The sequence below is a fragment of the Ochotona princeps genome, chromosome 2, assembly GCF_030435755.1.
Source record: "Ochotona princeps isolate mOchPri1 chromosome 2, mOchPri1.hap1, whole genome shotgun sequence".
NCBI classification, from domain to species: Eukaryota; Metazoa; Chordata; class Mammalia; order Lagomorpha; family Ochotonidae; genus Ochotona; species Ochotona princeps.
The window spans coordinates 34,510,809-34,538,014 of record NC_080833.1 but is presented as its reverse complement, the minus strand read 5'-3'; the positions used below and the strand labels follow the sequence as shown (position 1 = coordinate 34,538,014).

At 47.1% G+C, this 27,206-nt stretch overlaps 1 protein-coding gene across 6 annotated transcripts in view; it reads left to right on the top strand.

Moving 5' to 3' along the window:
- The window catches only part of ERI3 (ERI1 exoribonuclease family member 3), a 143,646-nt gene that overhangs the window by 68,406 nt on the left and 48,034 nt on the right, over positions 1-27,206 (top strand). For all 6 annotated transcript variants that reach the window (XM_036494663.2, XM_012930867.2, XM_004598920.4 and 3 more), the window contains one exon: positions 6,608-6,680. In XM_036494663.2, the coding sequence (XP_036350556.1) occupies positions 6,608-6,680 (73 nt within the window). The remainder of the gene's footprint in view (positions 1-6,607; positions 6,681-27,206) is intronic.

Genomic DNA, 27,206 nt, shown 5'->3' with positions numbered 1-27,206 from the left:
CTCTGGGTGGGGGAAAGGAAACAGGAGAGACAAAGAGCCACGTCCCCAGCTAAGTGCTGTCTCTAGGGCAGCCTGCACGTGCTGGATCCAGACTCACCTGGTGCTGACTGTGGAGGCTCTGAGTAGGGAGGACTCCCAGCCTGGGGCCCAGGCTAAGATGCGCAACAGTGTCTCTGCAGGTGTTTGTGTTGGAGTGAGCAAGTGTGGAAACAGCCCCTCCTCCCAACCCTTTCAGAGGTGTGTCGTTGTCACTGTCTTCCCCATGGCTGATAGGCTGTCTTCTCTCCTACCTGGTTCTTCCTGAGACAACGTTCTTCCTCTGTGCCTCTGGGGTCCCATGATGACTTTGAAGAAGACAGGGTCTGTCTCCCTGCTTTCACCTCGCCTTAGTGGCTCCACCTCTCTTCATGTCAGAGGAAATGCAGCCAGTGCACCTGCAGATGAGCTCCTGCACACGTCTTAGAGCTGTGGTCATCAGGACTGACATCCACATCCCTCTGAGACCCAGATCCCATTTTTCCCAAGAGGAAAAATGGATGTCTCCAGTCTTGCCTCCTTTATCTTTAAGGATTTGGATCTACTGGAGTGACTTGGATCTTCCTAAGTTGGGTTTGTCCCTAAGATGTACAGAGAGAAAGGCACCTAAGGGGGAATGTTCGTGACCTTTCTCACTGTGGGTCCTGTTCTCTGGATGGTGCTGGCTGTTGGTGTCTTTTCCCCAGCCTGGCTGTCAGACCTCCTCCATGCTGCTGGTCTCCTTGGCTCAAGCCTAGCAGCTCTCCCCCAGCTCTGCCTCATTTCGTCTTCAAAGCTGCGCTCCTGCTCACAATGGCTCCACCTTGGCCATACCCATTAGCGAGGAGGGTGTTCCCTTAATGAGCAACTGCCCTGACTTGGCTGGCGCCGAGCTCACCACACCTGTTTGCCATCAGAGCTGTCTGGGCCAGCCAGAGTAGCTCGATTGCAGGTGGTAGGGCTGAAATAGGAGTGGGGTGGGGTGGGGTGGGGATGCGGGCTTCTTTTGTTTGATTCTGTATGCTTGAGGGGATGATTTCTTCTCCCACTTCCATTTTCCTTTGTGTAGACAGGTGGAAGGGCTCTCTGCTTTCTTCTTTGTTATCCAAAAGAAGTACTAAGGGAACTTGGGTGGTACCCCTTTTTCTCCAACTTTCCCCTGGATGAAGTTGTGAGGAGCACAGCAGGGTCTGTGCAGGGAATGAGCATCCGGAGTGATAGAACATGTCCATATGGTGAATGCCAAGGGTGAAATCCTGTTGTGGCCCTAGGCCTCACAGTCTTTGCAAAGTGATTATGTCCCTTGGTTTAGAGCCATAGGCAGGACTAGGGGGCCCTTCCTTAAAGGGGCCCCTTGCATTCATGAAGCTGAAGGAAGTTTTGATTTGATTGAAAAAAATCCCATTCCTTTTTATGGCCTGGACATAATTGGCTCCTTTCTATTGGCTATCAGTGATGTCATGCCGACCCTCATAAAGAAGGGGAAATCACACCTGTGGACTCGGTGCATAAAATTTCATTGGGCAGCAGTAATAAGTATGACCAGATGATGTTTGGGCAGTTGAGGAGCTTTGTGCCCAGTGAATCCAGCTGCATGGAGACCTGGGCACCATAAACCTGCCTGCACATTCATGCCTCTAGGCTAATCCAGGGCTGACTGCCAGTGGCACTTTACTTGGGATGGAGATCTGGCAGGAACTTGCAGCATTCAGACCTTTGTGCCCAGGGTCCTTTTATCCATAGACTCCTAAGAACCTTGAACCCAGGTGTGACTGAGCAGTGACCACCACTCTGTCTGCTTCTCTAAAGTTTTGCCTTTCTGGAAGTCTGAGTGCTGCCTGTACAGTCAGAAGCCTCACATTCTGTTTTGACCATTGGCTTGTATAATTGAGCAAATTCTTTTTCTTTTCTGAGCCTCAATATCATCTTTTTTTTTTTTTTTTTAATTGGGCGTGATGAAGACTAACCCACCTTTTGCCAGTGATGCTGGTCCCCAAGAGAAAATTCTGGTCCCTAGTCCCTGTGTATGTCAGTCAGATTTGGGGTGCAGAATGGCACTCAGGATAACTGTTGACCCTTATCTGACACTGATATTCTGTGTCTGCTCTGTGTTCATTATAGCCATTCTGTGTGTGTGTGTGTGTGTCTCCATCCTCCTCCAAGAACCAGCTGTCGTTTGCCCTTGAAGTCCTACTGAAGAGGAGGAGGCCTCTTGTTCCCCCAGACAGGTCAAAACCAGAAGATCTCTCTCCTGGACTGTGTCTGCTGGGGTTGGCCGGCAGAAAGCGAGATAGCTGCTCCCTGCTTTGTGCTCACTAGTCCTCGGACCTGTTCCTGTGCTGTGTCTGGTGGCCTCCTTTGTTTCTAGGCCTTCACGTGATTTCTCTGAAATAGCTCAGCTCAGTATGCTCCTTCACAAATACTCAGGATAAGGAACATGAAAAAAAATATTGGAGAAAATAAAGAAATTATTCAGACAGATTACAGTTCTGCTTCTTAGGCAGCCACATTCTGAGTCCTGAGGTTACTTTTCATATTTAAAACCCTTGTGTTTAAAACCCAAATTGGTTACATCCTCTGTGAATTACCCCATGATTGCCTTGGCTTCAGCCAGCATTTCCCTACCAGGACCCTGAGCAGTTCTAGTTAATGCCGCCGTGTGACCTGGATATTTGAGAGGAACCCGCCTCTCAGGTAAGGCACCTTGGATCTTACCAGACATCAGTCCTTACCATGGTGCTTGAAACATGGAGGTTGGCTTCCTCTGAGTTACTATTGAATTTCTGAAGGAAATGAAGGGAAGGCTGGACGACCCTTGGACCTTCCAGGGTGAGCCTTTGATGTTGTTTTTGTCTTAAAATTGTTTTGTTTTTTTTTTTTTTTGAGGGGAGCCTGCCGCAATGGCTCAGTGACTAAGTTCTCGCCTTGCTTGTGCTGGGATCCCATATGGGCATGGATTCATGTCCTGGCTGCTCCACTTCTTGTTCAGCCCCCTGCTTGTGGGCTGGAAAGGCAGGAGAGGATGGCCTGAAGCCTTGGGACCCTGCACCTGCATGGGAGACATGGAAGAAGCTCCTGACTCTTGACTTCAGGTTGGCTCAGCTCTGACCATTGTGGCCACTTGGGGAGTGAACCAGCAGATGAAAGACCTTTCTTTCTATTTCCAATAGAAACAAATCTTTAGAAAAAAAGATTTTTTTAAAAAAATTGGGGATGATTTTGTGGCTGGAATTGGGGCTGCGTTCTGATCAGGATACGATTGTAATCTCACTTGGCACAAGTGTGGACTGGGAACACAAGCACCAAGCTGGGCCAGACTCCAACACCATCTGGTGCTCTGCAGGCCCAGGGGAAATGTGTGACAGACTAGGCTAGGTCTCAGCCCTTACTGAACCATGTGTGAGCTGTATGGGGTTATGGAAAAGCCATGGCTGGGTTGAAACACTCAGCAGTAAGAACCAGATTGGGTTGAAGAACAGTCAGGAAATGCCACTGCTCCTGCTAGGACAGGAGGCGAACTGAGCAGGGCTGGCTCATGAACCCACTGGTATGCGTGAAATCTGGCACTGGGAGAGTTTCTGGTGGAGGAGCCTGGACAACTCCTCTGGCAGGACACAGTCCCTGCAGGTAAGCACAAGAAACACAACAGGAAACAGCCCAGAACAGGCTATGGAAATTATCCCACTGGCATACACATGGCATGGATTGGGGACAGACCAGGCTGAACCTGTTCACATCAACCGCTGTTGAGTCCGAGCGCCAGAACAGAGTGTGGGTCAAGCCAGGTTCGGTTGCGACACATACTAGTACACATTAAGGAATGCCAAGGTGAGATGAGCCGTACCAGATGTGGTTGCAGTGCCCAAACAGCACATGTGATAATCAGGGGGAGGAGGCAAAGCCAACGGGGAATGTGGGCTCCCCTGCTGGACAACTACTTCCATTGGAAAGCGTGAGTTGGGATGGGGGCAGATCAGACTAGGCAGGGCTACAACACCTGTGGACCTCACGTGAGTTAGATAAGGGAAGGGCCACGGTGGGCTGACTGTTCCGACTGGTGCAAGCAAAAACTAGAGTGGGTGAGGGTTGGTTAGGCTTAGCCGCAGCACTAGCTGGCAGAGGCTGGCACTGGGAGCTAATTCTGTCAAGTCAAATGCCAGAACTACCTGGAGAGTGCATAATCTGGGAGTGGTTGTGGCCTGGAAGGGAAATAGTGGGCACCTCCCTTGGGGCTACCACTCTCACTGGACAGCACGAACACCAGGACAGAGACAGGGGTGGCTGTACAGAAGGGCACCTGCCAATAGGTGTGTGGGCTGGGTAGTAGGTTGGTTGGGTTGAGCTGGGCTTCAATTACATGTGCGAGAGCTAAATGGGATATGGGACAGACTGGACAAGCCTGTGGTGCGTACTGGCAAGCATGGGAACCAGTGTAGGGGGCAGGCATGGTGGGGGTTACGGGGAGTCGCCCCAACTAGGCTGCAGCTCCAACTGGTTTGCGTGAAGACCGAGTATGAAGTGGGCAGGATCGAGCTGGACTACAACACCCATTGGCTCACAAGGAAGACAAGGCTGGAAACAGAATGAACCCAGCAATCCCAACGACCAGCATGTGCATAAGTTGATTGGTGTGATGGACGGTGTTGGACTGTGTACTAGCAAACTCGTGCAAGAATCAGGCCTGGGATCATCTCAGATGAAGTTTCTTTGGAGATCCCTCCAACTGAACTGCTAATCTTAGAACCCCAACCATGAAGAGACTGTCAGCCAGTGGACTTGGAATAGGTTTCATTGCGATTGGAACTGAGAAATTGGCAGCAATCCAGAACTGATGAACTATCAAAACTGTTTAAGCAGGACCCTCGGAGCGTGCCTCCCGTTGGGGATCTGGGATGGGTAGGAGGTTGGGTGGGGCTTTTCCCTTTGTTTCTCCCCTGACCCCAGATACAGGGAAAAATGATAATATTAGTGTGGAAACAATGGTATTACCCACTTTCACTCTGTAGCCCTTGACCCTTTGTACCCTAATAAACTAAGTAAGATTAAAAAAAAAATTGGGGATGATTTTGTGGTATAGTGAGTTAAGTCACCAACTATAACATTAGCATTCTGTATGGATGCCAGTTCACCTCCTAGCTGCTTTACTTCCAATCCACCTCCCTGCTGCTGTGCCTGGGCAAGCAGCAAGAAGAGGGCCCAAGTTCTTGAGCCCCTGTCACCCGTGTGGGAGATCTGGAAGAAGATTCTGGCTTCTGATTTCAATCTGACCCAGCCTGTCACTGTGGCCATTTGGAAGTGACCCAGGAGATGAAGGCCCTCTCTATGTCTCTGCTTCTCTCTTTCTGTGACTATACTTTTCAAATAAATAAGTAAATATTTTTAAAAAAAACCCCACAGAGAATTAAGAGGCAGAGTTATAGATGGATGGATAGATAGATAAATAGATAGAAAGAAGGAAGAAAATATTTCATCTTCTGGTTCACTCCCCAAATGGCTGCAATGGCTAGAACTGTTCCAGTCCAATTCCAGGAGCCAGAAGCTTCTTTCAGGTCTCCCACATGGTACAGGAGTTCAAAGATTTGAGCCGTCTTCTGTTGCTTTTCCAGTCATATCAGCATGGCTGGATAAGAAGTGAAGCAATCAGGACATGAACTAGTGTTCATTTGGGTTGTTGGCATTGCAGGCGGTCGCTTAACTCCCTATACCACCACACTCGCCCTTGGTATTTCTAGTAACATCTTTCCCTGTTTTTCCATATTTCAACTTCATACTGATTTATTTTTTATTGTCCATTCCTTTGCACAAACTGAACTCTTTGGATAAGGATTAATTCTTATTTTTTGAGTCCCAAGTTTTTGATCCTCATTGGATATCAGTATAGGTTTGGTTGTATGAATTTGTTTGAGGAAAACAGCCTCAGTGACTAGAGGGAGAAACAACTGGTAAATTTTAATTAAAAATGAAAAAACAAAAAAAACCCAAAACAGGCTTTTGGTTTACATTCGATCATTCTGCATGGTCTCTTCTCGTATAAAAAAAGGTCCATGGCTAGAGGCTTGTTGAATGTGAGCCCCTGGCCAACTATTTCTAAATCAGTGCATGTCCTCTCTCTCTTCCTGCCTTCTTTCTCAGCCTCCTGTTGTAACAGGCATGACAACAAATTGGTGTATCACAAAGAACACAGAATTGGGTTTGGTTTTCTGCACTGTCATGTTTTTACCTGTGGGGTCTTGAGTAACCTCTCTGAATCTCCGTTTCTTCTCTGTAAAATGGGGACACCAGTACTTACCTCGCTGCATTGTTTTGAAGATTAGCTGTGAGCATGTAAGTAAGGGACTTAGCATACTGTAGGCCTTGCAAATGGTAGCTGCAGATCTTTTCACTAGGAATCTCCAGGCCCTCATGTTTGGATCTGACGGCTGGATCCTTATTGTGGATGTTGACATTCACGGTGCTGAAGACAGGGTCTGTTTCTTGGGTGGAGTGGGCCCTTTTTGACTGATTGTCACATAGGCTCTGTTGGACTTCTGGCTTAAGACTCGTGCCTGAAACATGAGTATGCCCAACTTGTTCTCTTTTCTCTTTCTTGTAGGCTCCCAGGTCAGTGCCAGTACTTGGGCTTGCCAGTGGCGGATTACTTCAAGCAATGGATTAATCTGAAGAAGGTACTGTGTCTCTCAGCCCCTCAGAGGCTCCCTCTGGTCCTCTGGTGCCTCAGAGCTCCCCTCCCTTGCTTTCTTTTCTCATTCTTCTCCTTCCTTTTTGTTTTTCTCTTTTTCTGTACTTCTCTAAAAATGCGCTGAAATGCTATGATTATTTCTGGGAGTGGGGAGCTGCTTAGAGACCAGGCTTCTAGGTGGAGTATGACAACTGCTGTGTTTGTCATAGATTTACGGAGGAGTCCCAGTTTTTCAGGGCTGTCCCTCAGAGCTGAATCTCTAGACTGAGTTGTGTTGTCTCTAAGAGAGATGGCACCTGAGCTGAGCCTCTGGAGAGGTGTTCTCCACTGTCATCGTGAGGGTGACTTCTGGCCTTCCTAGCCCTGAGCTATCTCTGGCTTGCAAGGGGAGTTCGTGCAGTCTGATTTTGGTCCTTCCCAGCTCTGGCAGAGCCTTGCTCCTGTAAGAAAGAGCTGTGGAGACTTGCAGCACCAAGCTCCTCGGAGTTGGCGCCCAACCTGTGGGCCTGCAAGGACCTTGTGCACCTGGGATAGTGAGGCCTGAGAGAGAATGAGTCATTCAGAAAAAGTATACGTTTCTGCTTTGGGCTGTGTTTCTAGGTAAGCAGAAGAAAGATGTGTGGGAACATACTCCCTGGATCCCTGCTCCAGGAGGCCTAGCCCCTGAGGGTGACTCATATGTCTCCGTGATGTAAGTAAGGGCCACAGACTTGGTACAGCCTCAGGAACTTCATTCTGCTAGTCAGCCCAGTGATTCCCAAGCTCACAGAGCGAGAACATATCAGAGGTCAGGGTGTGGTCTCTGGAGACTCAGAAAAGAGAGAAGTCATTGGGGGTGGCTGTGGTCAGCGCAGGTATTGTGAGAATTTTGAGTGCTAAGTTGGGCATTCAAAGGAGGCGACTGTGGATATGAGGAGAGAATGGTTTCTAGGCAGGGAGAGCAGCAGGCTTCTGGTGTGTAGCTAGAGCTAAGTGAGCAAGTGGAGGAATGATAGGACAGAGAAGTATTTGTGGCACACTGAGTTCTTTGCTTTGTGACAGCATTTATGAACTCCATTTCTTTTCCCTGCTATCAGGTCTTTTGTGTTCCAGCTTATTTGTACTGTGACCCATACCCAGCTCTCTTGCTTGTCTCCTGGCAACTGAGCCACTATTACTTATTCCTTCTCATCTTTGGCTGAGGTGGGGAGGCCCTGCCCTACCTTTGTACCTTGACCTGTGGCATTTCTCCTATCTGAAGTGTCCCCCTCCCGACATCTTCAGGTGAGTTCCCTGTCCATGAAGATTCAGTCCAGATCTTGCTTTGTGGAAAAGCTCAGCAGTCAGTCTTTTGCCTTGAGGCTCATTGGCACTTGAGTGTTCAGTCATCTTGGCTGAAACTGAGCCCAGGTATGTTTGCTTCCTGACATGTCTGCAGGCCAGAGAGACTGGGTCTGGTTCCTCTACCTGTGACTGGACCAGGTCTTGGGACAGTGTGCTTGTGGAGTGATTTCTGGCTCACTGTTGAGAACCAGCTCCATCAAGTCCTTGCACACAGAGCTAGGCTTGCACTCCTGGAGGACAGCATGCCAGCTGTCAGAGCGCATCTGAGGCTGCTTGCTGGCCTTAGCAAATGCAATGTGAAGGCCCGGCCAGGCGAGGCAGGCGCTGACCATGAACAATTCTTCTGTGAAGTTCACTAGACTTTTTGGTGTGTGGATGACTCCCTGCCTCTAGGTTCCCTAACAGAAAGACAGGAAAACAGCCAACCCATGTGGTGGCATTGCCACTCAGGGCCACCTTGATGCTGCTGGGCCTTAAGAATAGGGCTGCAGGCCAGCTTTCCTGAGTCTGTTTAGCTGGTTCTCCCACACCACTGAGCTTTAAAAAGGAGGGAAAGAGTGCAAGGGGGAACTGAAGACTTTTTTCCAGTTGGACTTGTGATGTCCTCCTGTGAGGTAAACCGAGCAGGTCTGGGAAGAATAAGGGATCTTGAGCCCTTTGTTTCTGCCCTCCAGCCACTTAATGTTCCGGGTGTGTTTAAGGGTCCAGGTAGAGAGATGACAGCTCTTAAGTTTTGGCTCAGACCCTGCCAGCAATTAGTTAAGACTAGGAGACTTCTGAGGTCCTGGGAGTTCAGGGACATAGTACTATTTCAGACCTTTATGCCTTGTGACTTAATGTCAGCTGCACAGATTCCTGTTCCCCTAAAAAGAGTAGGGGGCAGGCATTTGGCACAGCAGTTAAGACTGCTTGGGACACCTGCCTCCTGTCTGAGTGCCTGGGTTCAAGTCCAGGCTCTGCTGCCCGTTTCAGCTACCTACAGTGTGCACTTTGGGAGGCAGCTGGTGGTGGTTCAAGTACTTGCGTTCTTGCCACCCATGTGGGAGACCTGGGTTCAAAGCCTGGTCCAGTCCGGGCTGTTGTTGGCATTTCAGGAGTGCACCACTGGATGGGAAATCTCTCTGCCTAACAAATAGGTGATTTTAAAAATTTTATCATATTAAAATAATAAAATCAATGTCAGAAAAGCCTTGCTCCTTGCCTTTTTTCCTGCTTTGTGACCCAGACTTTATTCTATCTTTTCTCCTTTCCTGCCTTCTCCTCAGCTGAACTCCCAGAATTTTGCCTCATGATAAAGAATAGCAAGGGTCCCAGTCTGTTTGGGGCCAGATAATACCTGCTTTTAGTGAGTAAGCAGCTGCAGCTGAGTTCACCAGCTCTGTTTCCTAAGAGTTATAACCTGAGCAGTGGTAAGATGTCATTTAGCATCCCACACAGTGTGCGCTGCATCAGGAGAAAGCAACTTTCAATGTCCAGGCTTCCCCGTTTCCCGCCTCCACTTACTTCCCCTGTAGCAGAGTGGAACAAGCCAGTGTTTGTTGACATTTGGAATGTCATTGAATGATCTTATACTTACATTGAGCTGTCAGCTTAGAGAGACTTGGGGCCCTGCTCCCAGCTGCCTTTAGGAGATCGGAGCTGTCACTGAGAGGCCAGAAGAGGACATAACACATGCACCCGCACGCATAAATACATGTGACTTATGTAAATGCATACACTATAAGTGAGTATACCCCAAACTGTACATATCCATACATGTGTGTACATGCTCACAACATAGTTTATGAAATGTTGGGAAGTTCATAGACATGAATGTATTTTTTATACACATGTATTTGTAAAGTATAGAGGTACGTGCTGTACATAAGCGTTTACATTTTCATCAGTGCTTTCTGATTGGCATATATTGGGCTGAGCTTTGGGGATATAACAGAAAAGGTGGGGTTGGGTGTTTAATGTAGTGGTGAAGAGATAATCCTGCATCGTATGTCAGAGTGCCTGGGTCTGAGTCCTGGTTTTTCTGATTTGAGCTTTGTGTTACATGGAGCCTGAGAGGCAGCAGATGATGGCTGACGTAGTTGCATTCCAGCCACTCCTGTGGGAATCCTAGATTGACTTCCTGGCTCCTGGCTCCAGTTGGTGTGGACATTTGGGGAGTGAATCAGTGGATGGGAAATCTCTGTGTCTGTCTCTCTCTATGTTTAAGTAAGTAAAGTAATTTTTAAAACCTAGAAAAGATGGACATTCAATTATTTCAATTGTACTAAATAATGCTGAAGAGTTCATTTATGGCTAATGTAAAGAACCTGACATGACAGAGTGGTACATAGGATCAGACGAGATTCCCTGAGAGTGTTTCTAAACTGAGCCCTGAAGGATGGGTAGGAATTGGCTAAGCACAGGATAGAGCATACGGTAAGGCCCTGAGGTGGAGCCTGGCAGCCTCATGGAAGCAAGGAGAGAATTGTTGCCTCTTGGTCACTGTCCTATCTGCATCACTTTGAATAGATATGGCACACAGAAGTTTTAATCTGTTTTATTTGTTGGATAAATGACTGCCTGAAGCATTGTGAATGAGGGGAGAGGAGAAGTGGTATAAGATGAACCTGGAGGGCCTGGCACGGTAGCCTAGTGGCTAAACTCACCTTGCATTCACTGGGATCCCATATGGGCTCTGGTTCTAATCCCGGTGGACCCACTTCCCATCCTGCTCCCTGCTTGTGGCCTGGGAAAGCAGTCGAGGATGGTCCAAAGGCTTGGACCCTGCACCTGTGTGGGAGACCCAAAAGAGGCTCTGGGCTCCTGGCTTTGGATTGGCTCAGTTCCGGCCATTGCAGCCACTTTGGCAGTGAAACGGACGGAAGATCTTCCTCTCTGTTTCTCCTCTCTATATATCTGACTTTCCAACAAAAATAAATAAGTTAACATTGGAATATGTTCTTTCAGAATGAGTATTAATAGCAGCGGTGACTTTATAGACAAGAAATGATTGGGGTTGCCTGTAGTTTCAATATCTCATATGGATACTAATTCAAGTCCTGGCTGCTCTGCTTCTGATCCAGCTTCCTGCTAATGATCTGGGAAAAACAGTGGATGATGGCCCTTTGTCTCTTGTTATCCATATGGGAGACCAGAAAGAAGCTCTTGGCTCCTGGCTTTGTGCTGGCACAGCCCTGACCATTGGGGCCATTTGGGGAGTGAACTAGTGGATGGGAGATCTGTCTGTCTGTCTGTCTGTCTCTCTCTCTCTCTCTCTCTCTCTCTCACACACACACACCTTCTTGCTCTTTCTCTGTCTTTTAAATAAATAAATGTTAAAAAGAAAGGAATGATGACTGGTTGTGAAAACTGGTGATGTGCCTGGGTGAATGGAATGAATTTACTGAGCTAATGGAAGAAGGAGAAACTTTAAAAGTGTAAGAGAAGGATTCAATGTGGACATGTTAAGTATAAACCTTGGGGACATTCTTATGAATTCATTAAGGAGACAGTGAGTAGGTCTGAAGCTCAGGGACGAAGTCTGTTTGAAAAATAAAGATTTTCATCCAAAGACACCAGAGATATCATTGGTGTTTGAGTGATAAAACATGGAAATGAGTGGGATTGTTAAAAAAGTGCAGCAGGTGAGAAGAAAAGAAAGCCTAGGGCAGAATGTTGGAAAACATCAGCAGTTAATAAATAGAGGGGGAGAGACCTTTTTCATGGTGTGACATATTAAGCTGCCATCTTTTTGCCAGTGTTCTAAAAGGATGTCAATTCGAGTGTTGGCTGTTCCACATCTGATCCAGCTTGCTGTAATGCACCTGGGAAAGGCAGTGGATGATGGCCCAGTTGTTTGAGCCCTTGACCCACATAGGAGACCCAGAAGAGGCTCCTGGCTTTTGGCATAGCCCCAAACGTCGTGGCCATTTAAGGAGTGAACCGGTGGGTGGAAAATTTCTTCCCTGTTTCTTTCTCTGTCTTTGTAACTACCTTTCAAATAAATAAAATATTTTTTTAAGATTTATTTTTATTGGAAAGTCAAATCAGATTTATGGAGAAAAGGATACAGAGCTTTCACTCTACAAATAGCTTACTGTCCAAATGGTCCAAATGATCAGGGCTGAACTGATACAAAGGTAGGAGCCAGAACCTTCTTCCAAGTCTCCCATGTGGATTGCAGGATCTCAAGGCTTTGGGCCATCCTCTACCACTTTCCCAGGCCATGAACGGGAAGCTGGATGGGAAGTAGAGCAGCTGGGACATGCTTCGATGCCCAAATGGGATCTCGACAGTTGTAAGGTAAAGTTTTAGCCGTGGGACCATTGTGTCAACCCCAAAATAAAATAGATTTTAAAATAGATATACACATACATAAAGAAAGAAAGAAAGAAAAAAGAAAGGAAAGAGTTGAGAATGGGGAGTTGTCACTAGTAATAATAAAGTCCTTGTTTATTGTTTGCATTTTGTGTGCTGTGCCTCTGTTGTTTAATCTAGTCTCCAGTTGTCACATATGACTATATCTCACATGAAATGTAGTTAGTATGTTTGAAGAACATTTTATAATGGAATTTAGATTTAGATTTAGGGCCCTACGTGGTGGCAATCAGCTGAAGTCCTCGTTTTAGACGTGCCAGGATCCCATATGGGTGCTGGTTCTAAACCTGGCAGACCTGCTTCCCATCCAGCTTCCTGCTTGTGGCCTGGGAAAGCAGTCGAGGATGGCCCAAAGCCTTGGACCCTGCACCTGTGTGGAAGACCCCGAGGAAGTTCCTGGCCCCTGGCTTCGGATTGGCTCAGCCCTGGGCTGTTGCAGTCACTTGGGGAGTAAATCAATGGACAGAAGATATTTCTCTCTGTCTCTCCTCCTCTCTGTATATCTGACTTTGCAATAAAAATAAATATTTTAAAAAGTTAGATTGCAACTTTGTGAAAAAATTGAAATATGTTTAGAACAATCTGCATTAGTTAATGTACATTATTTTTAAAAGATTTATCTGTTTAAAAGAGAGAAAGGGAGACACAGAGCATAATCTTCCATCTGTTGGTTCACTCCCCAGTGGCTGCAAAGGTGAGGACTGGGCGAGACAAAATCACAAGCTTTACCCACATCCCCCAGGTGGGCGCAGAGGCCTAAGCTCTTGGGCTGTCTTCTGCTGATTTCCCCAGCATATTCTCAGAGAGCTGGATTAGAAGAAGTGGAGCAGCCAGGACATGAGCCTGTGTGCATATGGGATGCAGCAGCCCAGACTGCTGTGCCACAACTCTAGCCTTAGTGAATCTACATTTTGAACTGTTAATTGTATAATATTAAATTCAGACTATTTCTGATTTGAGAAATATTTATTTGAGAGGCAGAGATAGAGAGTGATAGACAGGAGAACGTGTTTCCAACTGCTGATTCACTGCCGAAATGTCCACGATGGCTGGGGCTAGGCACTGTCAAACTGGGAGCCAGAAATTCAATCTGGTTCTCCCATGTAGGTGACAGAAATCTCGTTACTTGAACCAAGACTTGCTGCCTCCAGGAGACTGTATTAGTAGGAAATTGGAGTTGAGAGGTGGAGCTGAGAGCAAATCCAATTAATTGCTATAGGATACTGCAGTCTTTTTTTTTTTTTTAAGGGGATTTGGGGGGAGGCAGGGTGATTTTTTTTTAAGGTTTATTTTATTTTTATTGGAAAGTCAGATATAGAAATAGGAGGAGAGACAGAAGAAAATCTTCCATCCATTGATTCACTCCCCAAGCAGCTGCAACGGCTGGAACTGAGCCTATCTGAAGCCAGGGACCAGGAGCCTCTTTTGGGTCTCCCATGCGGGTGTAGGGTCCAAGGCTTTGGGCCATCCTCCACTGCTTTCCCAGGCCACAAGCAGGGAGCAGGATGGGAAGTGGGTCCACCGAGATTAGAGCCAGCACCCATATGGGATCCTGGCATATGCACAGTGAGGACTTTAACCACTAGGCTACTGTGCCGGGCCCAGGATGCTGCAGTCTTAAACGGTGGGCCAGGCACCTGCTGCCCATGACCTCCATGAAGATTTGGTACCTTGAGATGTGCTGAAAACCTAAGTCACTTCAAACACTTGGTTTGAAAACTTGCAAGCTGTCTCATTATAACTTTTTGTATTGGTTATATGTTGAGATAACACTTAAATGTATTAAATAGGTAAAATAATTTCAACTGTTTCATTTAATGTGGCCTCTAGGAAATTTTGCATTTTACTGCTGGCTCCTATTACACCTATTTGTTTTGGACACTGTGCTTAAATAACTATATTATCTAATCCTCACAACAGCTTTGTACAGTAGCTGCTGTTGCTTTTCACATTTAAAGATCAAGAGGGTCACACACTTGGTCAGCAGTTAAAATGCCCCCTCAAACACCTACATTCCACATTGGAGCACTTATGTTTAAATCAGGGCTTGACTTCCAATTTTAGCTTCTTGCTGATTTGTACTCAAACATTTGGGTCCCTGCCATCCCTGTAGGAGACCTAGATGAACTTCTGGATCCTGGTTTCAGCCAGTATTAGCACCAGTCTGAAGACATGTAAAGAGTGAACCTGTGAATAGAAAATCTCTCTCTCACTTTGCCTCTCCCTCTATCCCCATCCTTCTATCTCTCTACCTTTTAAATAAAGTGAAAATAAATTTAAAAATTCGAAGATTGAGAAAAACCAAGGCTTAAAGTAATAATTAAACTTTCTCAGCATACATGGCAGGACTGGAACTTAGTTTTGCCGTGTTCTGCATGGTAAAGAGGTGAAGAATAAAAGAATGGTCAAAGACATGAGCCTATGAGAGTGGGTACCAGAGGCACAGAAGAAAGGAGGAGTCTTCAGGCCACATTGTGTCCTGGCTGAAATACATGTGCTGGCTTTAGCAACGAAGTGACCACGGTGAAAACTGGTGGGATGATAAGGAAAGGGGCCAAGTTAGAGTCAGTTGGGAGGTAAAGGAAAAGAGGAGGAGGACATAGAGAAATTGTAGCCTTTTACAGAAAGGGAAAAGAAAGGGAAGGAAAAGACAAGAGCTACCATTGGGGTTGGTATGAGATTGTGACAGGGTTTGTTTTGTTTCAAGGCAGAAGAAGCATGCATGCTCAATTGTGTGTTCTGCGATTAGAGAAGGGGAGGATGAAGGTAGAGGGAGAAGAGAGTCTCTGAGAAGGTGAGGAGATTGGCCAGGGAGCCCAGGTTCTGGAAAATGGGACAAGAAGGGCCCCCTTCCATTTTAACAGGAGGGACGGGTGATATGGTACAGATTGGTGTAGATAGATGTGCATTTGCGTGTGGCCAACTGAGATAGCTCCCGTCTAATCACTTTTATTCTTCCCTGTGGAACAGAAGGTGAATCCTTGGCCAATAATTAAGAAAAGAGGACTGGGAAATGGAAGAGGATTACTACAGTTTTAATATGGAAAGTAGATGTGTGAGCTGACTTGCAAACCCCTTAGGGCTTCTGGCAATGTTGAGGATGTTGCTGAGATTGATAATAATAGCTCAGATTGGAGCCATTCTGTTCAGTTGCACGACTTTGCTTTAGTGGAGTGCAGCTGCCTGACTGAGGGCATGGAAAAAGTGGACATCTAGATTCATCCTGGGTCAAGATTTTTCTTGAGAAGCTTTAATAGAAGGAAAAGGGGCTTGAAGATGTTGCCAGTATAATCATCAACAAAATGGATGTTGGAATCTAAGCTGAATATTGATGGTTGAGAACATAGTAGGTGACTTGATGGGGGAAAAGTAGATGGATCTAGGTAAGATGAGGTACAGGTATACCGAATATAGTTAAGCATGTGAGGAGAGGGTTAAAAATTATGGTTGGAGAGCAGGAAGTCTGAATGAGTGATCTCAGAGATAGGGCAGTTCTGAGCATCAGCAAGTCCCAAAATGCTGCTTGGAAGGGAGTAGCTGAAGTTGTTTTGCAAGAATGCTGTTATAAATGAGGAATCAAGAAACAGAAAGGGGAGTTGGCATTTGGTATAGTGGTTAAGACACCACTTGGCATGTACCAGAGGGGCAAGATTCCTGCCCTATTTTCTCTGTGTGGTTTGCACTGCTGTAGTTTCTGAATGCTCCGAAGGTGCTGGGTTTAGGACAGATTCTTAGAGAGTAAAGAGATGCAGGTCTGCCTGAGTCCCTCCAAGAGGCATTTCATCTCCTCCCACATCCCCTGGGAGAAAACAGCAGGAAAAACTGCCGAAGAGAAAGTTGGTTTCTACAGTTGAGCATGGCTTTTCCTAATCTTGGAGCTCTCAGAGTCCCAATCAATGCGGTAATAAATTAAGGGCTTATAGAGGAATAAATTCTTGGGTTTAATGAAGTTCTTTGCTGGGGCCTATGGGCAGGTCAGCAGGTTGGGAATGACACAGATGGGAGGCTTGAGGTGGCGGGCTAGGAAACTACCAGGAGTGAGGGGATCTGAAACCCCACCTGTTGGGTCCTTTGTGGAGCTGTGAGAATAAAGCTACTCAGGTGATGGACAGCCAGACAGAAGAGAGGGACCTGGAGAATGATGGCTGTGTGATGCTGGCCAGAGTCCAACAGCTGGGATATTCCAAAGCTGATTCAGAAAACAAAATAAAAATCCGAGGGAGATGTGACCATCTCAGGGTCCTGGAAGGTGTTTGGTTGAGGAAGGAGTTGAGTTTGTTCTAAGGGCAGTTGGTCTAAAACCAGAACTGGAACTGGAGCTGCCATGCACTTCATCAGCATCACTTGAATGGGGAACACTCCACAGAGCAGTGGGCAACTGTGAGCTCTCACCTTCTCTGGATGGAACATGTACACACTGCAGACGACAATGCACAACACATAAACAAAGGAGCTGTGGGGGCGCATGTGCAGGCCTAGAATCAAGAGTGAGTGGGACAGCAGCCTGGAGTATGTGCTGCTAGAACCCTGAGAGGAGCCAGCCTTAGGAGCAGGAAGCCAGATTGTGAGCTAAAAGACCCAGGCTTCAAGTTCCAGATCCTGGGACCAGCCTTGTGGCATAGTGAGCAAAGCCACGGACTGCTATGCCAGCATCTCATATACATACTAGCTTGTATACTAGCTGCTCCACTTCCAATACAGCTGCTTGGATTCCTGTAACCTGCTTGGAAGATCCAGAAGAAACTCCTGACTCCTTAACTTTGGCCTGGCTCAGCCCTGGCTGCTGTGGCCGCATGTAGGAGTGGTAATGGGGGTGGGATGTGAACCAACAAGTGGAAGACCACTCTCGCTCTGTCTCTACCTCTCTCTGTGTGTAATTCTGACTTTCAAATAAATAAATATATCCTTTAAAAAAAGTGAAGATTTCAGGTCCTAAGTTATTTCTTCTGTGCCATCCTCTGCCCTTGGGGCAAGCGCTCAGAGTGTAGTTAGGGCTGTCAGAGGAGACAGTGCTGCATTTGGAGCCCCAGGCTGCTGGAACTGTAGGGAATGTCTCCTTCCTTCTTGTCTCCCTGCCCCCACAGTGTAGTGCCCAGCCTGGGCTTTTCCTTTAAATATGTCTTACAGCTGTCTGAACTCTGAAATTTCTTTCACTCCTTCCCTCGCCTTGTTAACATGTGTTGCCTTTGGGGTAATCAGGGAAAAAATATTATGTCCTTTTACAATTACCGGGTTTTGGAATATTAAAATGTCTCGCTGCATCGGCACTGTTATTTTGATTGGTATTCTAACCTTTGACTAGCCCATAAAGCGCGCCGCTCCTGAAGCCAATATTGCAGGACTGAAATTTAATTCCGAAATGATTCCAGATAATAGGGAGACAGATAATATATGCATGAAGGATATTATGTTTGGACTAACTGCAGCAGGGCCAGGGCTGGGGAGCTGAATAATAGCCCAGAGTGAGTTATAATCTGTGGGACAGAAATGCCTTACTGTCAGGGCCAGGAGAGGAACTCTTAAATCAAAGACATGGAAGAGGGTGTGAAAAACAGGGTACTTGTGTTGACAGGAAGAACACCGGAGCCAAGAAGGTAGGTGTGGAAGGCTGCCTCCCATCCTTTCTCTTGAGCGAGATGCCAAGGCCGTTGGTGCTAAGGCCCGTTGCAGCATCCCTGTCTCCAGCTCTCCCGTCCCTATAATACCCTAGCCATATCAGACTGCTTGCTGCTTTTCACGTGTGTGTGACTGTTTTACATCCCTTTGTTTAGGCTGTTGATTGCCTTGCCCATTTGAATGTGTGGAAAGAACTCCTGTTCATCCTTCAAAACCCTTTTGTGTGCAGTCCTCTCTGATTTTCTGTTCTGTTTGTAGAAATAGTCAGTTACCTCCTGACCACAGATGTTGGTGCCAAGTGTATCACATGCTCTTGTTGTAACCTGCTCACATGTTTGTGCTTCTGAAAGAGGCTATGAGCTTGAGGTCTGTGTCTGATCCATCTCTGTCTTTCCAGTGCCCTGCTATGGGCCTGGCATTTGGTAGACATCAAGAATCATGATCTGAACCCACACTGAACAGAAAGCTTGACCAGTGAACCACTCCAGAGTCAGATGCCAGTTCATGTACTGATTTCTCAGGCCAGCAGACTTAGAAAAGTTGAGTAACTTGCCTAAGGAGGAGGTAAGGCTAGTATTTGAACCCTGGTTCATGTATTCTCTTCCCCAGACCCTGTATCTTGGATAGGTGGACAAATTCACTTCCCTGACTTCTCTCCTCCACAGCCCAGGTCTTGAATGCCCATTGCAGGCAACTGCATTGGTTCTTAGCATTCATGGGACCTCGAGTCCTGGACAGGGACAGTTAAAAAGACACTCTCTCGGGCCCGGCGGCGTGGCCTAGCGGCTAAAGTCCTCACCTTGAAAGCCCCGGGATCCCATGTGGGCGCCGGTTCTAGTCCCGGCAGCTCCACTTCCCATCCAGCTCCCTGCTTGTGACCTGGGAAAGCAGTTGAGGATGGCCCAATGCATTGGGACACTGCACCCACGTGGGAGACCTGGAAGAGGTTCCAGGTTCCCGGTTTCGGATCGGCATGCATCGGCCTGTTGCGGCTCACTTGGGGAGTGAATCATCGCACGGAAGATCTTCCTCTCTGTCTCTCCTCCTCTCTGTATATCTGGCTGTAATAAAAATGAATAAATCTTTAAAAAAAAAAAGACACTCTCTCTCGCGACCAAAGATGACAAAAGTACTATGGAAAAGGTGCCTTACTGTGATTTTGAAGAGTTAAGCAGGCAAGGCACAAGGAGTTCACAGTACTCTCAGAAAATCCTACAGGCATTCTCTTTTTCACATTAGGTGTTGGTACTTGTATTTGGGGGTATTAGAGATAGAATATGTAATGAAAAAATAACTTTGATTTTGAGGTGGAGTTTTATTTTATTATCACAGCATACTTTGCATGTAAGACTTGTTACTCATGTGGTTCATGGTGTGTGCACACAGGATCCTGGAGTCGGGGGAGCAGCTCACAGACTAGAGACTCTTGTAAGGAGAACTCTTTAGTGCCAGATGAGTCTGGCTCAGACTTGTAATGCTGCTGCCAGCTAGCTGTGTCACCTGTAGCAAGTCCCTCTCTAAACATAAGAAAGACTCGCAGTAGCTGACATGCAGCACTTGATGCTCTGGAGTCCAGAAGGGCCGCTTTAGAATCCTGGCTCTACTTACTAACTATGGCATTTCAGGAGACCCTCCTAACCTCTTTGAGCCTCAGTATCTTGCTTTGTCAAACAAGAAAAATAATTGTCAACTTCCCAGAGGTGACCTGAGGGTGAAATGATAGCACTGTGTCCCTGCCCTTCCTCTGTCCCATTACTGACTGTGGAGCTGGGATGGCTAGAGCACAGGGCGGAGAAGAGCTCAAGGAGACAGGGGATCAAAGTAGACACAATGGACTTTGTGGGCAGGAGCTAGGGAAAAAACTCGTATCCCAGCAGAGTCCACGGGAAGGAGGATGAGCTTAATGCTGCCAGCTTGCCTTCAGCTCACACTAAAGGATGGGGTCAATCATTTCATACCCATGACTCCAGCCGCCATCAGCATGCCTGACTGTGCAGCGAGTGCAGAGTTGCAATCACTGTGGACAAATTATTTACCCTCTCTGAACTTAGGTTTTTTTCCTTTGAATATAGATATAATAACAATACAATCATACAAACAGGTGCTGTTGTAAGTGCTATATATGGATTAGTGCAGCCTTTAGACAACTCTGGGAGAAAAAATATTCGTGTTAGCCATCGTACCAATAAAGAAACTGAAGCCCAGAGAGGGTGTATCACTTCCACAAGGAGAGCTGGAGTCAGTGTTGGAATTTGGGCGGTAGACTGCATAGTCTGCTCTTCAGCTGCCCTGCTGTGCTGCTTCTGGTGCCAAGGAGAGAAGAGTCATTTTGTCTCGAGATGTGGGAGAGAAAGCAAAGCTTTCACCAAGGAAGTGCTGGAATGAAGTCTTGAAAGATAGCTAAGTTTTCAGGAAATGGGGTAGGAAGGGCAGTCAGCAGAGGAGCAGCGTAAAGAAGGCCTGAAGTAGTGAAACAGCTGACTAGATTAGGGAACCATACATGGAGATTTTCATTTATTTTTTAAAATTTTATTTAATTTTTATTGCAAAGAAGGCCTGAAGTAGTGAAACAGCTGACTAGGGAACCATACATGGAGATTTTCATTTTTTTTTTAAATTTTATTTAATTTGTATTGCAAAGTCAGATATACAGAGAGAAGGAGAGACAGAGAGGAAGATCTTACATCTGATGATTCACTCCCCAAGCAGCTGCAATGGCTGAAGCTGTGGCGATCCGAAGCCGGGAGCCTGGAGCCTCCTCCAAGTCTCCCACATGGGTGCAAGGTCTCAAAGCCTTGAGCTGTCCTCGACAGCTTTCCCAGGCCAGAAGCAGGGAGCTGGATGGGAAGCAGGGCTGCCAGGGTTAGCACTGGTGCTCATATGGGATCCCGGTGTGTGCAAGGCGAGGGCTTTAGCTGCTAGGCTACTGCTCCGGATCCAGAGATTTTTATTTTCTTAAATTACTGTATGTGCCTTTTATTAAAGGAAAAGTACAGTGAGAGCCAGAGAGGAAGTGAGTGCAGGATCTAAACTGCAGTCTGTCTTAGTTGTCATTTATTCATTCATTTACCTATTTATTTGAGAAGCAGAGTGGCAAAGCAAGCCAGCCAGCCAGCCAGTGCTCCCTGAATGCCCACAGTGACTAAGGCTGGGCCAAGGCAAAGCCAGGAGCCAGAAATGCTGTCCAGGTCTCCCACCTGGGTTACAAGGACCCAGTTTCTTGAGCCTTCACTTGACTGCTCCAAGAATTTGCATTAACCAGAAGCTGGAGCCAGGAATGAAACCTCCTGCTCCAGGGTGGGACATGAACACCTTAACTACTGGGTGAACTGCCTGCTTCCTCAGTGCCATCTAAGAGTGCTGGAGTAGTCCAGAAAACTACCTTGTTTATGTCCATGCAAGGGAAGAAAGCCTGTGACCTGGGGGTAGCAGGGAGGGAAAAAAAAAGACCACCCTGTCTTGTGGCATAGTAAGTGTGGACAGTTGAAGACTGCTAAGTAGAAGGTCTCTATATCCTTACAGTTAAATGTGAGAAGCTATAGTGAAGGAGCCAGTGCAGAGGTTCTGGGAGAGTGCTGATCCTCCTTGAGGGCAGGAAGCTTGGTACATCATAGTGAGGGAGAGGGACCATCTTGGTCTCTATCCCAGACTGGAGCAGCTGCAAGCGGGGAGTCAGCTGAGGTCATTGTCGATGCTCTCTGCCTTGGAGCCTCCCTGCAGCTGCTGCAGTGGTCCTCGCCCTGGAGTTCTTGTATGCTTTCACCTGGGTATGGTGCGCTGACTGCTGCTCAGTCTGTGTCCTGTCAAATGATGCGGCTTCTTAGTGCTGGTCTCACCATGAGCCCCCTCTTGCTTGCTCCTGTGTCCTTGAGGAAGTGAATTCTGAGTTGGCTCTGGATGCAGGAGATTGCAGAGCTCTCCTGGGTTTATTTGGAGCCTGGATGTAAGTAAGCCTAGGCATTCTGACCATAGCACCTGTAACACCGTAATCCTCAGGTTCAGTGTCAGTGCCTTTTGGTTATTGTATGTGACTTTGTTGCTCCCTTTGGGAGACCTTAGGTGACCTGAGAAAGGGGCTACATCTGCTTCTCTGACTTCCATAGAAGTAGAACAGCAGAAGAGACCCACGCAAGCTAACAGGTACATTCACTGTGACAGAGCTGAGGACAATTTGGGAAGAGAAGTGGGCACATCTGGAGGGGTGATGTGAACACATCAAGTCCTGCCACATCTGAGAGCTAAAGGATCACTTAGTTACTTTGCCTTTTCTACAAGTTCTTAATGTTTGTTCCCCCTTCTTTGGATTTTGTCATTGCTTCTCTGGACCCTGGAAACTGGGAAGAATTTCAGAAAAGGAGAGGAAAGGATAAGATAGAAAGCATGGTCCTGTCTCCCATCACCCACAGTGTTCTGCAGGCTACCCTCAAAGGCGCGTTTGACCATGTCTGTCAGTATCAATAATAACCGAGCATCCAAGCATACACTGAGCTCCAGTTGGTGCCAGCCTTTGTGCCAGGTGCTTTGCACACATCTATGGTTGTATTTAATGCCCTGTTTAGTGGGTGCTGAAATAGAAGCCCAGAGAGATTAAGAAGCTGATCCAAGGCCAAGGAAGTTGGGAGTCCAGGCTCTCATCTTCCATAGTTTCCTTCTTGCCATTTGTCCTGAAACAGATTCCCCCCAGAAGGTAGCTCCTCCAGTCTGGACTGGTGTGAGCTGGAGACTTGGCAGAAACACAGAGTAGCCGTTAACTAGTTGCGTGATCAGTGATAAGTCAGCAATTGGAAAAGGACAGGAATTGACCTTATCCTCTAGGTCTGTTGAGTGACACCCACTTAATGGGGCTGTGTATGAGTAAGAGGGTGCACATTTGTATACATACATGTCTGTCTTAAAGAAGTGTACCTGCCTGTGTGGGGAGGGATGTGCAGGACAGAGTGTAATTTGTTTTTATTGTGCCCACCAGCGGGAATATTGGTGATGGTGTCTGGGTTTTGTGGTCTGACACTTTTGCACTGGAATTGGGTAGCGAGAACCTTGTCTCTAGAGGGCAGCATGGTGCAATACAAACAACCCTAGACTCGAGATAGAAAATAAAAGACAAAGGCTCTAATTTTGTGCCATTTGCGGATTCTGAAGCCAGAGTTTCCTCATCTAACACACAGAGGATTTGGATGAAGTGATGTCTTCTTGTGGTCTCTTCCTCCTTTGCCTCGCATGGCGTCATAACCTTCCCTTTAATGAGACAGAGGCAAAAAAGGCTAGCAAGGTCCTTCATTTCCCCTACCCACCTTGTTCTCCCGCTATGGGACTGCTCTGCTGTGCTGTTGGGAGAAGTCGAGGGCATTGCCTGGCATCAGGTCAGGAGACTGGGTGCTTGGTGTGGTAGAGGAGTTTGGATAGCTGCCACCTTTCCTAGTTTGAGGTGGCTTAGACTGGAGCTGAAAATCATTAGGTTGTGAAGTTCATTGTGAGAAGCCTACTGTTGTCTTCCTGCTTCCTTGGAGGATACAGTGGAGAGAGTCTCTGAATACCCAGATGGCAGATGCTTAGTAATAGACAAGTAGAGACCAGGAAAGACAGCATGTGCGGCTGAGCTGTTTCTGTCCATGGCCTTTTCAGTGAGCTGACTTGGCCTGCTGTCAGCTTGATCCGGGTGTTTGGGCATAGCTTCCCTTGGATGACTTTTCACAGATATCCTGGAGATAGAACATTTGATCATGTCAGGTTTTTTTTTTTTTTTTTTTTTAGGATTTATTTATTTGAAAGTCTGGAGTTACAGAGAAAACGAGGAAGGGCAGGAGAGAGGGAAGGGCAGGAAAGAGACACCTTGCATCCACTGGTTCACTTGCTAGATAGCTGTAACGGCCGGGGCTGGACGAGGCTGAAGCCAGGAGTCAGAAGCTGCCTCTAGATCTCTCACATGGGTTTCAGGGGCTCAGATACTTTGGTCATCTTCTGCAACTTTTTCCAGGCCATTAGCAGGGAGCTGGATTGGAAGTGGAACAACCAGGATTCAAACTAGTGTGCATATGGAATGCCAGTGTTGTAGGCTGTGGCATTATGCACTATGCCACAATGCCAGTCCCTGCTAATGCCAGTCTTCAAGTGAGATTGTAGCAGTTTTATCTTTTCTGTCCAATTAATTATTCATCATTTTCCTGTAATTTCTGAATTTAATCAGCTGATTGACCAGAGAAGGAGACAGCAGCGTGTAAACTCAGATACAGTACCCTCAGCTCTGGTGGGTACTTCTCTCTCAGTAGGGCTTATGTCAGCTTGGACCCACACCTTGGGTAGTACACAACCTCTGCTTTGCCCGTGCCAGTACACTTGCATTCACATCCAAGTCCCAGTCATTCCCTGGAGCTCTGAGTGTTGTAGTACCTGGATTCGGAGGTGAAGCAGCCCTGAGCTCCACCTCCTGGAGCTCCGGGGTGCTGGGGAGGATGAGTGGGTCAATAGGCAGATGGGGTAAAAGACAGCAGCAGCGGTGGGGGCAATGAGAGGAATATGTATATGTTTTGGGATGAATCGTCTGTGTTAAGAACAGCTTACTTAGAGTGCAGTTCTATCCTGAGTTGAAATTGATGAGTCATGTAAGTATGTCTGTGTTCTCATGTGCTCCCTGCCTGTGCCACTTGATAAGCTGGGAGCTAGTCCCTGCTAGTGCCTGCTGAGACTTCTTCAAAAGCCTTAAAGAAGGACCCTCCCGAGACCCCAGGTTGAACTACTTGCAAGAGAGGAGTGGCCCTCCTGGGGAGATGAGGGCTGGGCTGACTACTTAGGAGGGACTTGGGTGGTTGTGTGTAGGTGTGCTTGGGGGTCCACAGAAGCATGGCAGCTGCCAGTGGTTTGTTCGCAGCACCACAACCCAGTCTCACCATGCTGAGCCTGGGCTTGGTACCTGGTTGGCTGCAGGCAGGCAGGCAAGCTGCAGGCAGATCCCAGGGCAGGCCTGAGGCCTCCCCAGTGGTGTGTTTGCTGTGCCTAATTACCCGGCAGTTGTTTAACTATGCAAGCTGCATGCCTGCCTTTATTGCGCTGTGATTGCCGAGCTGCCTATGGGGAGTGTCATAAAAAGATATAAAATGCCCATTATCTGTCTGACGCCCTCCTCCTGGACTGTGGGTGTTTGTGTTTTATTTTATTTTTATGGCTGGAGAGAAGCTCTGCAGGAAGCAAAGGGAGGTAAGAGGGGAGGGGAAGGCCCTACAGGAATTGGGGGCTGGGAAACATGAGGAGCCCCTTCATACTTGGTTACAAGGGCTTTCCTGACCAGAAGGGAGATGAGGAAATGGCAGCTCTCTGGGATCAGGATGGAGTTCTTAGATAATAAGGGCAGATCTTGTGCTTCCCATCTACCTACAAATATGGCTTACAGCTAGTGTTTCCAGCTTATTCATGCTAGCCTCCTCCCTGTGTGTAGGCCCACTGTAGTGGGTGCAGGGCAGTGTGAGAATGGGCTGTGGGAGCCTCTCATTCTTGCCGATTCTCACTAGCTTTGGTGACATAGATTGCTGGCTGACCTCCTATGGCAAAAACCATAGATGCTGTCTCCCACCCCTTGTGTTCTATTGAAGCCTTACATCCCAGTGGCTTAATGTCCCGTCTTTAGTAAGCCACAGTAGTGTGTTCAGGCTGAGCCAGCCAAGCATTTACTTGGTTTTAGGGAAATTAGGGAAAGAAATTAATATGGCTCGAGCACCAGCCCTGCCACAAACAGTACCTGAGGCTAGAGACCAGACAGGGACTTTAACCTTAAGAACCTACACTATATAACCAGAGCACCAAAGTGCGTGGTAGGTATTCAGTAAGTGTTGGTCAAATGGGATTGGATGCAATACAGTAATACAGCACTTGTGTTCATTCAGTGAATCACTTATTAGTATCAATTGGATCAGGTACTCTTCTAAGTGCTGAGGGTAAAACAGGCAAAATCCTAACCCTCATTGGTCATTAGCATTTACTAGGATGATTTAAGGGCTTAAACTTGAATATGATGACTCCACAAGCCATGCCATTTACACCAGGGTATACTGTTTCTCATGCCCGAACCATCAAGCCTGAGACTATCCTGTATTTTTTATTGTAAGATTTATTTATTTTATCATAAAGGCAGATTTTCAGAGGAGAGACAGAAAGATCCTCCATCTGCTCATTCACTCCTCAAGTGGCTGTAATGGCCGGAGCTGAACTGATCTAAAGCTAGGAGCTTTTTCTGGGTCTCTCATGTGGGTGCAGGGTCCCAAGGCTTTGAACTATCCTTGACTGCTTTCCTAGGCCACCAGCAGTAAGCCAAATGGGAAGTGGAGTAGCCGGGACATGAGCTGGTGCTCATGTCGGATCCCGGCACATGTAAGGCGAGGATTTAGCGGCTAAGCCATTGCGCCAGACCCCCTATTACTGATTTTTACTTGAAAAAATGTGTTATCTACTTAAAAAAAGAAAGAAAGAAAGAAAGAAAAACAGAAACCACAGGGTCTGGCAATAGAATTTTTTTTAAAAAATAATAATCTCAAAAAAGAATAATTTTTCTGCTGGTTCACTCCCCAAATGGCCTCAATGACTAGGACTGGTCCAGAACAAAGTCAGAAGTCTGGAGTTGCTCACATGGGAGATCCAGAAGCAACTCCAGACTTCTGACTCTGTGGTTTCTTTTTTTCTTTTTTTTTTTTTAAGATTTATTTATTTTTATTAGAAAGTCAGATATACAGAGAGGAGAGACAGAGAGGAAGATCCTCCATCTGATGATTCCCTCCCCAAGTGACTGCAACGGCCAGTGCTGTGCCGATCCAGAGCCGGGAACCTAGAACCTCCTCTGGGTCTCCCATGTGGGTGCAGGGTCTGAAAGCATTGGGCCGTCCTTGACTGCTTTCCCAGGTCACAAGCAGGGAGCTGGATGGGAAGTGGAGCTGCCGAGACTAGAACTGGCGCCCACATGGGATCCCAGGGTGTTCAAGGCGAGGACTTTAACCGCTAGGCCACGCTGCCAGGCCTGTGATTAATTATTTTTTATTGGAAAGGCAGATGTGCAGAGAGAGGAGAGACAAAAATATGTCCACTGATTCACTCCCCAAGTGGCTGCAATGGCTGGAGCTGTGCTGATCCGAAGACAGGAGCCAGGTGCTTCTTCTAGATCTTCCACATAAGTACAGTGTCCCAAGGCTTTGGGCCATCCTCTGCTGCTTTCCCAGGTCACAAACAGAGAGCTGGA